General features: G+C 35.2%; 3 protein-coding genes across 3 annotated transcripts; 2 read left to right on the top strand and 1 right to left on the bottom strand.

Annotated features, from left to right (window-relative positions):
* Positions 1-2772: 2772 nt before the first annotated feature.
* On the top strand, positions 2773-5953 carry LOC136062110 (ACT domain-containing protein ACR6-like). The gene is made up of 7 exons (XM_065760797.1): positions 2773-3070; positions 3410-3455; positions 3679-3793; positions 3881-3948; positions 4192-4800; positions 5081-5185; positions 5273-5953. Exons 3-7 carry the CDS (start codon positions 3736-3738, stop codon positions 5612-5614), a joined length of 1182 nt encoding a protein of 393 aa, XP_065616869.1. The 5' UTR covers positions 2773-3070; positions 3410-3455; positions 3679-3735; the 3' UTR covers positions 5615-5953.
* Positions 5954-9951: 3998 nt separating this feature from the next.
* LOC136062112 (pentatricopeptide repeat-containing protein At5g14080-like) lies at positions 9952-12562 on the top strand. The gene is made up of 2 exons (XM_065760799.1): positions 9952-11691; positions 11854-12562. Exons 1-2 carry the CDS (start codon positions 10038-10040, stop codon positions 12120-12122), a joined length of 1923 nt encoding a protein of 640 aa, XP_065616871.1. The 5' UTR covers positions 9952-10037; the 3' UTR covers positions 12123-12562.
* Positions 12555-15012, bottom strand: LOC136062111 (cation/H(+) antiporter 15-like). Its single transcript, XM_065760798.1, has 2 exons — positions 14022-15012; positions 12555-13894 (listed from the first exon to the last, which is right to left on the bottom strand). The coding sequence occupies exons 1-2, from the start codon at positions 14928-14930 to the stop codon at positions 12701-12703; spliced, it is 2103 nt and encodes a 700-aa protein (XP_065616870.1). The 5' UTR covers positions 14931-15012; the 3' UTR covers positions 12555-12700.
* Between the last annotated feature and the right edge of the window lie 88 nt (positions 15013-15100).

Below are 15100 nucleotides of genomic sequence, written 5' to 3'. Positions count from 1 at the left end.
GGTTATGTATAATGCTATAAAGAGAAGACTTTTAGGATACTTTGGATTTGATATAAAAGAGCTGAGCCGCCCATTGGGGGTGAGGGGGGGCCCCTAAAGGATGGAACAAAATGTGGGTCCTATTAACCTTCATTTTGGAATATAATGCATTGTCCAAGTTGAAAAGGTTGTGCGTTGAATTGTGATTGGGACTATTGCACTTTTTTTAATTTGTAGTAGATATTTTATGCTCAATTAACTTTAAATTAGATTCAGATTTTCAATTTTTTATGCTCAATTAGATTAATAAAGAGAAATCCTGGTATTAATTATCTCCTACTGTCAATTTGGATAGATTCTACCTAGTACCTGCCAAAGTTTAAAAAAAAAAAAAAAAAAAAAAGAGAGAGAGAGAGAGAGAGAGAGAGAGAGAGAGAGAGAGAGAGGGATTTTTCTGATTTGATATGTGGAATAAAAATCCTCTAATTAATTAATTAAAGAACCTTATCTTATTCCATTATTGATGAACGAGTCCATCAATAATTTTCAAACATCTTCCTCAAAAAAAAAAAAAAAAAAAATTCAAACACGTATTAACCCAGAGAGAGAGAGAGAGAGAGAGAGAGAGAGAGACTTTTGATTAAACAAAGTGAAAAGAAATTTAATTTGAACCTAAATTCTTCTCGTGAGAAGAACTATGTAGTATCACTTAGTTATCTATAAGTTCTAACTTCTAAGGCTCTTGACGATTAAACTTCTTTTCAAACTAAATATATTATAATTATATTTTTACAACTTGTTATGATAATAATTTAATGATAATCTAACATTATGTTCATAGTTGATAAAAGATTTTCACACATCAAAACTTGTTACATTAATAAATTAAATAATAAGAAGATGTTTGAGTAAAACATATAAAAATAGGAGTTGTTTTAAAATGATCTAATAAGAAAATTTATTAAATGTTTGCGATTTTTTTAATATATAATTTTGTATGAAAATATTAGGTGATATTATAAAAAATTATTGATGACGTTTTGTTACATGCAATGTATTGCGATAAGGAACACACGTAGAGGTCAAAACTGGATCAACCATGCTTAATTAACGACGTTGATAGTGACACAAATCCAAATCTCGTGTATTAATTTCTTTGCTTCTCCAACAAGATTTTTGAGGGTCAGATAGAATGTACCCTTCATCGAATCTGCCAACTTAACACTTCTAACGTTGAAGTTATATACTACTTAGTCTACTTTTTATTTTTATTTTTTAATTTTTTTTGCTAGAATTTTTTTAATTATATTAAAACATTAGAACTGATGCCAGTATTATTGGTTGTCCTTTCAAATGGTGCCGACATAATTATTATTATTCTTTTTTTTTTTTATAAAAAGATCTTCACTTTCATTAAGAAAAAGAAAAATTTAATACACCCCGAGTCAATGCGAGCCAAGCATGTTAGAATTTTTCTTTATCTAAGACATGCGCTGGCCAATTCCCTTGCCACTTCACATGTCACAGTTATACTATTCTCATTCTAAACTCTGGTTGCTTCTGCTGAATTCCCATAATAACGCTAGCCACAATAGTAAGAGGGTCACTGATACCAGTCATAACAACCAATACAGGGACGGAACCAGGATTTGAACCTAGGGGGGCGAAAGCATGAACCAAAAAAATTTTAAGTGACATGGTTTATTAAAAAAAAAAATTATGGTAGACAAAACAATTGCACTTTATTACCATAAATATTTAAGTCAAGAAGGAAATAATATGAACCAAAAAAGTTGAAAGTCACAATATGATATTCAAACCTTTTTGAAGAAGAGAGTAAAAAAAGAAGAGGATTTCAGATCTCCAAATTTTGGATAATTGGAATTAATATGTTGATTTTATCACATTGACCAACTCACCAATATGATAAACCCATACTTTTGGATGCAACTAAAAATCACACTAATGAAGTTTTCAAAACTTTGTTTGAGGATTTTAAAAAATTGGGATATTAATATTAATAGTTGGCAATGCTACATCATCAATATTGGCTTCTAAAAGAATTTTGCATTTTATCTTTTGAAAAAAATTTAAATATTGTAATTGACTTTCCCATAATTTATAAATCAATTAAAAAGTTATATAAATTATTGTCACCCCCATAAGGGAATTTATTTTTCTATGAGATTTTTTTGGTTATGAGTTATTGAATTATGATATTGGTGATTTGTGGATTTTTTGTTGTGTTGTATTTGGACTATGGAGAGGCCATGGGTCCATAGAAATGGTTAAGTGATTAGTTTCTTTTAGGCTATTTGGACCAATTCAAAAATTTGAGAGAGGCAACTATAAACTCTAAAATATGGGCATGCCAAAAAAAAAAAAAAAAAGCTAATTTGAAAAGAAGAAGAAGGAGAGGGGGGGGGGGGGGGGGGGGGGGGAATGGCCCCCCCTGCCCCTTAGTAGATCCGTCCCTGAACCAAAACAATTTTAGAATCACACTCAAAGGCTGTATTTCGAATGTCCACGTCCACGCAAAAGGAACACCCTCCTCTCTATTCTTAAGCTATGACCGTATATATAGAAAAAAAAAAAAAAAAAAAACATATATATATATATATATGGTTTTGTTTATGGTGTAACTAATTGTGGGTTTAGATACATGTCTGGAGTTTTGAGTTTTGCGTTTTCCTTTTTTTTTTTTTTTTGGTGTAAGGGTGTGTGATTTTTTTCCTTTGGCTTCAAGTTTTAGTTTCTTAAAAACAGTTGTGGTGGCAATAGGAAGAATTTACTTTTGAGTTCTGCACAAGTTATCCTTTCTTTTTTCCTTCTTTGTTTGAATTTTTGTTTGGTTTCTTAGAAAGCAGAGGAAACAAAAGAAAAGAGAAAACTGAAGCCTTATATGTTTAAATAAAACTATCTAACCATTTTAATTATGTATTTTACAATAACTTGGTGATGGGTTTTCAATTTTCTGAGGAAGTGTACAGCATATCTTCTATTACTTTCAATATCTTTCCCTTTTTATGTTGTTTCCTTCATGTTTTCAGCAATCAGATAGGGCTTCCTGATCCTTGCTCTTCTTAATTAAGTGAGCTTATGTTTTTCTTTTAAAATTTAAGCTATTTTGAATGCTTTTCCTTTTGATGTTTTGTACTTGTTTTTCTCTTCTTTTAGCGACCTTTTTGCTGATTACATACAGATTTCAAGAGTTTGACTTGTATGAACTGAACTAGTATTCATAAATATCTTGTTCTCTACTTTTTCTCATTACTATGTTTATTGATGGTGCCAAGGTTCTGATTCTGAGTCAATGCTGAACACAGATTTTGTTTAAATTCACCCTCTTCAGAAAACTTTTGGTTACTCCCATACGATTTTCTTGTTTTTTGGCTACTCCTCCATCTGATTTGCCTCTTGTTCTTTGCAGAGTTGTGATTGACAACAATTCTTGTGAGGATGCAACTGTTATTCAGGTAAGGCTTGTCCTCTCTCTTTTTATGCTTCCCAAAATTTGCTTGAACTATATGTATATGTAAATATTGGAGAGATTACTGGGGTCCTCAAATTTTGTTAATCTTGTGAAGAAAATGATATGGGCTTTAAAGAGTAGGTGTTATTTAATCCCTGTAAATACGCTGACTTTGCTAAGTAAACTCAAATAAGATTTTTTATTTTATTTTATTTTATTTTATTTAGGTTGACAGTGTAAACAAACATGGGATTCTCCTGGAAGTTGTCCAAGTGCTTACGGATATGAACCTTGTAATAACAAAGGCATACATCTCATGTGACGCGGGATGGTTCATGGATGGTACTGATTCTAATTCAACTGCCAGAATTTTAATTGAATTTAGAGCTTTTGACTATTTCTCATCTTTGTTTCTAATTGTTGTTTCAGTGTTTAACGTGATTGACTACGATGGGAACAAAATCAGAGATAAGGAAGTCATCGATTATATTCAAAGGGTAGGAACTATAATATGAATGCTGTTTGTCTTTAAATATTCTTCTCAATTACATAGTTTCTGTTTCTTAAAAATAAGAGAAAAAGAACTCAATATAATGAGTGTTGTATTAGGCCCGTATCTCTTTGTTTCCTTTTCTCTGTGGGAAGAGAAAGGGGGGCGGGGGTTGATAAAGTTTGTCTTGTGATGAAGTAATTTTGTTTTAAAAGCTTGTCAGTTCTGAAGTTGTTTCTCAATTTTGCAGAGGCTTGAAAGTAATGCCAGCTTCTCACCCTCCTTGAGAGAGTCTGTTGGGGTAATGCCTTCTGAAGAGCATACCTCAATAGAACTCAGTGGTACTGACAGGCCTGGCTTATTGTCTGAAGTGTGTGCGGTTCTCACAGACCTTCACTGTAGTGTGGTGAATGCTGAGATATGGACACACAATGCAAGGGCTGCGGCTGTAGTTAATGTCACAGATGATTCCACTGGGTGTGCAATCAAAGATCCAAAACGTCTCTCAACAATTAAGGAATTGCTTTGCAATGTCCTCAAAGGAAACAATGACTTGAAGACAGCAAATATGACACTTTCACCCCCTGGAGTTACAAACAGGGAGAGAAGGTTACATCAGATTATGTTTGCTGACAGGGACTACGAAAGAGTTGAAGTAGACAGACTTGGGGGAATTGAGAACAAGAAATCAAGACCTCATGTAACTGTGTTGGATTGCAGCCAGAAAGATTACACGGTGATTACTATGAGGTCAAAAGATCGGCCAAAACTGTTGTTTGACATCATTTGCACTTTGACGGACATGCAGTACGTAGTTTTCCATGGAATGGTCAACACAGGGAGGATGGAAGCTTATCAGGTGAGATAAATTCCAGCAAAGCTAATGTTAGGAAATATAATTGACCCTTTTGGTTGATAAGACCATTATGTATCCCATGAGGCATATGCATTGGTCAACAGAGAGATTGACAAGTGAAGTCTTACTGATTTGGAAGTTGAAAAGTCATGAAAGCTAATTCAGATTTCATGAACTTATGACTATTTTAAACCTTATGCTGACCTTGTGTTACATTTCCATTTGCTATTTTTTTGGGTTATCTTTACGATTTGATCTAAATTGAATATTCCTGATTCTGCAGGAATTTTATATTCGACATGTTGATGGCCTTCCTATAAGTTCAGAAGCTGAGAGAGAACGCGTTGTACAGTGTCTTGAAGCGGCCATTGAAAGACGGGCATGTGAGGTATAGTAGACTTCAAATGGATGAAATTTAATAAAATCTGGTGTACTTGCTATGATATATACTAAGATATGTTGCTTGGTCATGCAGGGACTGGAGCTTGAATTGTGCACTGAAGACCGGGTTGGTCTCCTCTCGGATATCACCAGAATTTTCCGTGAAAACAGTTTATGCATTAAAAGAGCTGAAATTTCGACAAAAGTTGGACAGGTCAAAGACACTTTCTATGTCACAGATGTGACTGGCAACCCCGTTGACCCCAAGATTATCGATGCACTTCGCAGACAGATAGGCCAGAGTGTGCTTAAGGTTAAACATAATTCATGTATTTCACCAAAGCCTCCTCAAGAAACTACAATGGGATTCTTATTTGGAAATTTGTTTAAAGCTCGAAATTTCCAAAGTTTCAAATTGGTCAGATCCTACTCTTAATATCTTCCTGTATATTCTCAGAAGTCATAAGTATAAACTGCACAGAGATATTAGAAAATCGTAACTCTGAAGAATGTATAGGGATGAAAAAACCATGTAAGTAGGAACCTCCCTTTCCTCGTGTACATAGGGTTAATATTATGTGTTGATATCCTACAGAAGAAACCCAGAAACCACTTTATACTGTGAATGGTACTGGAGTCTGTTGGGGTTTGTATATGCTTATGTCCTGTAAGTAGGTTATGTACAGTGTGATGTTACATTGATTGTACAGAGATATGGAAGCTGTATAGATATAATTGAGCTCAATCAAAAAGTTATGTAAAAATGTTAGTGTTTCTTGTGCTTTTGCTGTATTGTATTAAATTGATAGTATATTGTGGGGTCTAGTCTTGATCATTTATAATTCTTTCAAACCCAAAACCTATGAACTATCAGGAAGATGTGATTTGCTTGTAAAGACAGTAAAATTGGAGGAGGTGACTATCTACTTGGTCAATATTATGCGGAGTGATGTTAGGGATACCATAAATTTTACTATATAAGTTTTACAAACTAATTTGTTATTACTCAAGAAATAAGACATTTATTATGTGTTGAAATAGTATCAATTAAATTCATTGTCATGTCAGTATGTAAATCTTTTATAGTAAAATTTATAGTAACTTTAATATTTTTCCTATTGATGTTGTAACTTGCAAGACCAATCTGTGAAGAGTTTTACTCCCTCCGTCTCAATTTTTTTGTCTTGTTTGAAAAGTCAAACTTTTTAAGGGAACAGTAAAATTTATAGTAACTTTAATATTTTTCCTATTGATGTTGTAACTTGCAAGACCAATCTGTGAAGAGTTTTACTCCCTCCGTCTCAATTTTTTTGTCTTGTTTGAAAAGTCAAACTTTTTAAGGGAACAGTAAAATTTATAGTAACTTTAATATTTTTCCTATTGATGTTGTAACTTGCAAGACCAATCTGTGAAGAGTTTTACTCCCTCCGTCTCAATTTTTTTGTCTTGTTTGAAAAGTCAAACTTTTTAAGGGAACATCATTTATTGTCTTGTCTACCTTTTAAAAATGTATAAGTTTCCAAAATAATATTTTGGGACATCTCAAAATAGAATAGATGACAAAAAAAATGGGACGGAGGGAGTATAACTTAATTGATATCTCTTAAAAGATTCAAATCTCCTCCATTGTAACTTTTGAATGGTTAAAAACAAATCCCGCAAAACAACTCCATTCTGTGTGCCTTTCAGCATTGTGTTTAAGTTGTGCTAGGATTGGTGAAAGTGTGAAACTGTTGGCAATCCTATTGGGCGAGGGCATAGGTGGAGCCAGGGGAATACCATTTCATTTGGACTTGACCGGTTGACCCCTCCCTCGTTCAAAAAGACAAAACCCTCCTTTCCCACAAAACCAATTCCATTTGCCCTTACATGGAGCCGCCTAAAGTTTTACCATGAACCAATTGTATCTGTTATTGGGCCAATATATAGGTTCGGTTCGATTAAGATGTGTTGCTTAACGTAACATTAAAAAGATTCTTGTAAAGCCAATAGCTGGTAACTTAATTGATTAACACTGTCTGATGTTTTCAACGGAAAAATCTAAGGTTTAAATCCCTCTACTAAAAAAAAAAGGAAGAATCACCAACAAACTTAAAACTAAAAAATAAATTACTTTTATCATTGGATGCAATATATATATATATACACACACATACATATATATTAAAAGCAATCAAAAACATATCTGTTTGAGCATCACATAGTTTTCAGTAGTTTATTTGTATAATATTTATTAAAAGGTATAGTTTTTGGTAGCTTTTATTTTAAATCTGTGACAAAAAGTTAAAAACTAACTTAAAAAAAAAAACTAAATTTGTTAATATTAAAAAAAAATGAGACAAAAAGCAAAAGGCTAAAAATCAAAAGCTTTTGACAAACAGACAAATAATGCATTTTTATAAGTATATTATCATAATTTTTTATTCTTCTACAGTTAATTATTATTATTTTCTTTAGTTTACTTTTAAATAACCAAAATTTGTTTTTAATATTTAGATTGATTTCGAATTTAATCCTTTATCAAATATATTGATTTTTTTTATAACTTTTAATTATAATAATATCTACCTATAATTATAAAGAAACTTTAGCATAATAATAAGTCACAATTAAATTCTAAAGAACTCATATCAAGGTACATTTTGTGAATCATCTTGTGATTGTTTTTAGAAGAAAACTATGTTACTATCCTGGAGACCGTATTCAAATAATTTATCTATAAAGGGAATCATGTTAATCATTTATCATAAATTTTCACAAATTATTTAATCTATAAAAACTGTTTTGTGTGTAACAAAGATTTTTTATTTTTATTTTTATTATTTGTGGGGGTAAAAGCCCAAAATTATGTATTGGGCCTAGGGCCCTATTTGAAGACTAAAATGTGTCCAAAGAGAAGAAAATGGTTGAGAAGGAACCCAGGTGGGTGAACTATACCTAGAAATGAACGGAGAGTATAGTCCAAAGAGAGCGCCAGTAGTCCAAAGAGTGTGTTCTCCTCGGATATAAAGAGTTTCAAGGAAGTACCTAGGGGTGTGTATGGGTCGGGTTGCGTCGGGTTGAGGGAATTTTTTGACCTAACCCACCATGGTGGGTCAAAAAAAATTTGACCCAACCCAACCCATCATGTAAGTCCAACCCAACCCAACCCAACCCACATGGGTCAGGTTGAACCCATGAGTTTGACAAAAAAAATTTATTATTATTAAATTGAGTAGAAAAAAAATATAAATATTAATATATTAAAAAAAAACCCAAAAATTAGTATTAATGTAACTCCTTAAAGGCAAACAACACTAATTACTACACAACAATAGTAATTTACTAAGGTTTGTGTGAACTAATTGGTTTTTATATGGGATAGGAAGAACTGGTTATTTAAAAAAAATTAATTATATAATATATATATATATATATATTATATTAGTATTAGTAGGAGGAATCGAGGAAGTGCTGCTCTATAGCTGGTTTTTATTTTTAAATTATTAAATATATAATATATATTTAAATATATATATAAGTGCCCTACAACTAGTTTTTTTTTTTAATTATTAAATATATAATATATTTTAAATATATATTAAATATGGGTGGGTCGGTGGGTCGGGTTGGGTTTGGTGGGTTTGTAATTTTATGACCCAAACCCAACCCGACCCGCTATAAATTTTTTTTTTGTAACCCAACCCAACCCACCAAGCCCTAAAAACCGACCCAACCCGACGGGTTGGGTTGGGTCAGGTCGGGTTTGGCGAGTTGGTGGGTTTTCTGCACACCCCTAGAAGTACCTAAGAGGTTCGAGTGACCTTCCTGACGGTTCCAATGATAAGGATAAATCTCAGGCATGCATAGAGATGATAAGAACGGATAAATATCTAGAGGAAAAGCTGCTACCACCACATTAAATGCACTGCAGCAACTTTTCTGGCCGCATTAATGTGGAAAAGACCCCTGAACAGTGCATTCTTAACTACCACCACTCACAGAGAACCATAGAAGATTCTAGATAGGGTATACACTCAAGTGAAGGCTCAGATGACTAACAAGTGTACGATCAAGATGATCTAAAAAGAAACTATATAATGTAAGAGGTCTCCCAGAGGGAGGGGGGAGAAAAAGTCTATGATATTTCTAAGAATGATACATGCAAAAGTTTGTCTCTTCGGACATGAATATATTCAAGTTTCAAGTTTGTTCTTACATTGATTCATCAGTAAAACCTTTATTGAATGTTGTTTAATTCACAATCAACCTAACTCTTTCACCCACTCTCTACAAATTTATTGTATTGAGCTTATTGGACTCATACTCCAAATCATTTGGTCTTGGGCCATAAATTTTGACCCTACATTATTTATTATAAAATCATTTTAGGAATTTTTTTTCATTGAAAAATGAAAAGAAAAAAGTAATTTTTTTAACAATTTTTTTTGTCTCTCATAAAATGTTTTTTAAAATAAATAATTAATGGATGCCTGGATAATTTTTTTAACCCAACATTTGACCATAAAATAAAGAGATAGAATTCTCTCTTTTAAACTGAATTTAGTAAAAATAATAGGTTGGTACTTTCACCATTCACACTTGGCGGTAGATTTTTTTTATCCCTACAGTGTGTGTTTGGTTCCGATTAAAAAATCAACTTATTTTATTATTTAACTTATTTTTATTATTATTTATAAATCTCACTGCACTTTTTAATATTGTTATAGGTTTAGTAATATTCTAGCTAACTTTCTACCAGACTTTGACAAAAAAACTTTCAATTTCAAAAAAAATAAAAGGATTCAAACAGACCCTGAATTGAGCCAGTCTCTGACTCTCACTCTCTGTGTCTGTCTCTCACAAATGCACGCAGAGTCATGAAACGTTGTGCAACAGAGTTAGCAACTCGAATAAGCCGAACTCTGATCTCCGCCTCAAACCACACGAAACCACCTCGTACATGGACTTCTTCGCTGGAGCAGACTCTGCACCAACTCGGTTGCCGCGACTCGCTCACCCCACCACTTGTCTCCCGAGTCATCGACCCGTTCCTCCTCACCCACCACTCACTCGCTCTCGGCTTCTTCAACTGGGCCTCTCAGCAACCCGGTTTCTCCCACAATTCCCTCACCTACCAATCCATCCTCAAGTCTCTCTCTCTTTCCCGCCAGTTCAGTGCCATTGACACTCTCTTTAAGCAAGTCAGAACTCACAAGATTAATCTTAGTTCTTCCGTTTATGCTTCCCTCATTGCTTCTTTGATCGTGGGGAAGAAGACCCAGAATGCTTTTTTGGTTTTTAGTGAAGTCAGCGCTGAAATTCGAGAACTTGGGCCTGATATATGTAACTCTCTTTTGGCTGCTCTTGCTTCTGATGGGTATTTCGAATATGCGGATAAGGTGTTTGAGGAAATGCTTCTTAGAGGTGTTTCTTTGAGCACTCTTGGGTTTGGCGTGTTTATATGGAGGTTTAGTAGAAATGCTGAGGTGGGTAGAGTTTTAAGCATGTTGGATGAGGTTAGGAGAGGTAGTTCGGAGATTAATGGGTCGGTTATAGCAGTTTTGATCGTTCATGGGTTTTGTCAGGCTTCAAGGGTGTCAGAGGCTTATTGGGTATTGGATGAGCTGAGAGGAAGGGGATGCAAACCTGATTTTATGGCGTATTGGATTGTCACGGAAGGATTTCGGGCCATGGAGAGTGTGCCTGATACAGAGAAGGTTTTGAAAAAGAAGAGAAAGCTAGGAGTAGCTCCAAGGGCTAATGATTATAGAGAGTTTATATTTGCTCTAGTTTCAGAGAGACGGATTTGTGAAGCAAAAGAATTGGGAGAAGTGATTGTTGGTGGAAGTTTCCTGATTGAGGATGACGTGCTTAATGTGTTGATAGGATCAGTTTCAGCATTTGATACTGGTTCTGCAATCATGTTTTTTAAGTTCTTGGTTGGAAAAGAGAGATTTCCTACACTTCTGACTTTGAGCAATTTAAGTAGGAATCTATGTAAGCATGGAAAGACTGATAAACTGTTAGAAGTTTTCCAGTTTCTGTCATCTCATGACTACTTCAAAGATTTGGAGAGTTACAATGTCATGGTTTCATTTTTGTGCAAGGCTGGGAGAGTGAAAGAAGCCTATGGGGTTCTTCAGGAAATGAAGAAGAAAGGATGGGGCCCAGATGTCTCATCTTATAACTCTCTCATGGAAGCATGCTGTAGGGAAGATCTACTGCGTCCTGCTAAAAGGCTGTGGGATGAGATGTTTGCAAGTGGATGTGGTGGGAATTTGAAAACATACAACATTCTAATTCAGAAATTCTCAGAAATAGGTCAAATTGAGGAATCTCAAAGGCTCTTTCACCACATGTTGGAGAAAGGCGTGGTACCCAATGCTACAACTTACACGTCCCTCCTAAGAGGGCTCTGTCAAGAAACAAAGTTAGAAGCTGCCTTTGAAGTCTTCAATAAGTCTGTTAAACAGGATATGGTTCTTGCACAAACCATATTGAGTACATTTATACTATATTTATGTATAGAAGGTATGTTCTTTACGCTCAAAAACATGTCCCTTGGACAACATTACATAGTAAAGCTATTTTTCTTTTCCCCTTCAAATTCACCTGGAAAAGTGTTTAGGTTTTTGATTCTATGTAATGTCACTCTATTTGGAAATTACTAGCTGTGTGTTTATGTTCATGCAGGTCATTTTCTAGCTGCTTCTAAGTTGCTCTGTAGTCTCACTTGTGATATAGAACATTCAGGCTCCCATGTAATTTTACTAAAATGTTTAGCTGATGCTAGAGCGGTTCCAATTGCCATTGAGCACATTGAACAGGTTCAAAAGGCCTCACCTTCAACATTGCAAGTTATATTTAATGAACTTTTGGCATCGCTTTCTTCGTGCTCAAAACCGGAGGCAATTTTACAGTTGCTTCAAGCGATACAGGAGATGTCTAATTTCCAGCAATAATGGTACTTGGAAGAGCATGATGTGCAGCAGATAACTCTCTCAATGTTACGCTGGGAAGCACTAACACCTCATTTGGGTTGCCGTGTCTGTGTCTAACACATATTGGACACCAGACCCTTATGGGACATGGTCGGGGTATATTTTGATTTTTGAATTTTGTTATAGTATTATCCGTTATTGCTCTTAAATTGATAAATGTTTAATTAACATTATATGTAAAATAAATGCTTGACAATATATAAAAATAAATAAATAATATAAATATTTAATAATTAATTAATATACACTAGCTGTGTCGTGTACTAATTTTTCATAAATTGTCATATCGCTGTATTGTACTCATATTTGCGTCTGTGCTTCCTAGGCTAGCAAATTAGTGTCATTCTGAGTGAAAATTTTGGCTCTGGGTATGATCATAATAAAGCATAGCCATTACTGTTTGCTTTGTTCAATCTTATGGCAGTGCACTGTATGTTATTTTCCGAAAAGTATTGTTAAGAGTGGATGGAGAGAGTCCAAGAAGAAATGTGAAGAGACCTATCATGTACAGTACTAAAATACAAATTTATTGATGAACGCTACACATTTATTCTACGAATCGGCATATCTTCTGCATCAGCCTCTACTAAATATTTGTCTCTAAAAAATCCCATGTTATAGTCATTGCCATCATGTACTGCGTTTTGTTGTTGTGCCACCAAGATTGTAGTGTTGCCCAAAAATTCTGCTGAAGCCAATACCTCACCAATTGTTCCCAACTCTGTGCGTTCAGCAAAATCCTCAAGTCCCAATGTGAGACGCGATCGACTATCATGTTGTCTTCCCACCAGTATAAGTTCATATTTGTTCTCCATGGATCGAATCACAGAAATGGTCCCTGTCCCATCTGTCACCACTTCCTCAACGTACGTGACCTGATAGTTTCCTGCCATACGGAGTTTAAACTCATTCATCACCTCGCTGTCAAACCTCTTCTCCTCCTCATTGTCACCGACGACACTTCCACTAGCAAGGAATCGAATCACTACCAAGTTGATGCTGGGATGTCCAGCCATCCGTGCCCCTATAGCTAGTGCCTCTTGATCATCAGCTCCACCAAAGAAGAGAACAGCAACACGATATGAAAACCAGGTTGCTAATAAAGGCCTTGAGGTTATCTGGACACCACGGTCAACAAGGACTGCAACTGAGCAAGGTGCCCTATCAAGGACATTATGGTTCATGATCCTAATGGCCTTTTTGTTCGCCATTGCACCATTGTTCTTATAGAAAGGAACTATAATGAGGGAAGTCCTTTTGTTAAGTGCAATTGAGCACACATCGTCATGCATGGTTTTATAATAAGAAATTTCTGTAAAGGGGAAAACCTTGACAAATCCATGGCTGTTCTTCTCATAGTATCTGAAGGCATTGACAATGTGTTTTGAGGGATCGGCTTTGGAAGAGGGTCTTTTGGTCAGCTTGTGGGGGATGACAGTGGGGTTTGAATGGCCGACAAGCTCGAGGAGGTGGAGTAAGTAGATGGAGAGAGGGCTTCTTTTGCTTGGATTCAAGGCCTCAAGGAGGTTGATTATGGTTGGAACATTTTCTTGGTCATGTACGCAGGCTAGAACCCGGAGTTCAGAGTTTGGTCTAGAGTGCATCACAGTTCTTCTGCTATAGACCTGGTACCTTTTTGAAGGATCATAAAGGAACTTGATCAAAGGTGCGATGACCCCCATTACAACCATCATGGATATGCACATTACCACAAAAGATTCATAGTCTATTGCCTGCACAATCATAGAATACCACCAGATTTTCAAACAGGTTCAATAAGGAGATGTATTATTACAGATAGCAGTCATCAGCAAATGCGCAATTAGAAATTGTAAAAATAAGATAAAATTTGATGCATACCTTGCTGCTCCTGATCATTTTAAATATGACGAGCTCAAGTACACCTTGGGCATTCATGACAAGTCCCAGTGCCATAGCGTCCTTTTTTGGCATGTGGCAGAAAAGAGAAGTCAGAAAGGTTCCCAGAAACTTGCCTAGTGCTCCGATGAGTGCGATGAATTGCACTGTCAAATATTTTTTGAAGCTGATGGAAAAAATATTAAGAAGCAAGCCATTTTTGACAAAGTAGAGTGGCAGAAACACCCAGCAGGTGATGTGATCAAGCTTCTCAGCCATTGCTGTCCCTACTGGTGGCCCTGATGGAATAACAATCCCAAGAACAAAAGGGCCAAAGTAAGCATTTAAACCAATAGCCTGACAACAAAACCCACTCACTAAGATCGCTATAAACAGGGCAACGATGTAGCTTTCTTTCAATGGCTCCCCCAGTGGATTTCGACGTATCATCCATAAAATCGTAGGGCGAATAATAAAAATAACGATAACTCCAACAGAAATACCGGTAGAAATTATTGTTATCATTTTGAAACTGTCACCAGTTGTATGATGCGACAGAACAGTGAAGGTTATCACACAAAAACTGAAAATGCTACTAACCATAGAGGAAGCTAATGCAATTCTACCAAACTCAGAATTTATAATCTTGAGCTCAGTGAGGAAATGAGCAATCACTGGGAAGGCAATAATAGATTCTGCTTGTGATACTACTGGGAGTGAGTAGTTTGTCTTTGGCTCTAAATTTGTGAAATTTATCAAGACAGATGAAAAGGTGTAGGTTAGAAGCATTGGTAGTGCCACTGAAAAAAATCCAAGAGCACAAGACTTCCGGTTAAATTTCTTTAGCATCCATGGATCCATTTGCAGTCCAACGAGGAAAAAGAAGAACATGAATCCAAAAGAAGTTAGCATATCAATCACTATGAAGCCTCTGAGAGGAAATATGTTTCTTGCAAACCATGTAATTCGGCATAGAAACGATGGACCTAGGATTATACCACCCTGATAATAAATAATATAAAGCAATCAGTAAAAAACAATATGACATTGCATGCATGAGTTATCTTATTTAAGTTTTCGTT

Source organism: Quercus suber, unplaced genomic scaffold (genome assembly GCF_002906115.3).
Source record: "Quercus suber isolate HL8 unplaced genomic scaffold, Cork oak 2.0 scaffold_382, whole genome shotgun sequence".
Taxonomy (NCBI): Eukaryota; Viridiplantae; Streptophyta; class Magnoliopsida; order Fagales; family Fagaceae; genus Quercus; species Quercus suber.
The sequence above is the reverse complement of the archived record's forward strand: the minus strand, read 5'-3'. Positions and strand labels throughout refer to the sequence as shown.

Excerpts from the sequence above, each read along its gene's own strand:
- LOC136062111 (XM_065760798.1), bottom strand. The coding sequence starts at position 14,930 with ATGCTAACTTCTTTTGGATTCATGTTCTTCTTTTTCCTCGTTGGACTG. Across the intron at positions 13,895-14,021 it reads AAATGATCAGGAGCAGCAAG|GCAATAGACTATGAATCTTT; the intron begins GTATGCATCAAA and ends ATGATTGTGCAG.
- LOC136062112 (XM_065760799.1), top strand. The coding sequence starts at position 10,038 with ATGAAACGTTGTGCAACAGAGTTAGCAACTCGAATAAGCCGAACTCTG. Across the intron at positions 11,692-11,853 it reads ACTATATTTATGTATAGAAG|GTCATTTTCTAGCTGCTTCT; the intron begins GTATGTTCTTTA and ends ATGTTCATGCAG.
- LOC136062110 (XM_065760797.1), top strand. The coding sequence starts at position 3,736 with ATGAACCTTGTAATAACAAAGGCATACATCTCATGTGACGCGGGATGG. Across the intron at positions 3,794-3,880 it reads CGCGGGATGGTTCATGGATG|TGTTTAACGTGATTGACTAC; the intron begins GTACTGATTCTA and ends TTGTTGTTTCAG. Across the intron at positions 3,949-4,191 it reads TCATCGATTATATTCAAAGG|AGGCTTGAAAGTAATGCCAG; the intron begins GTAGGAACTATA and ends TCAATTTTGCAG.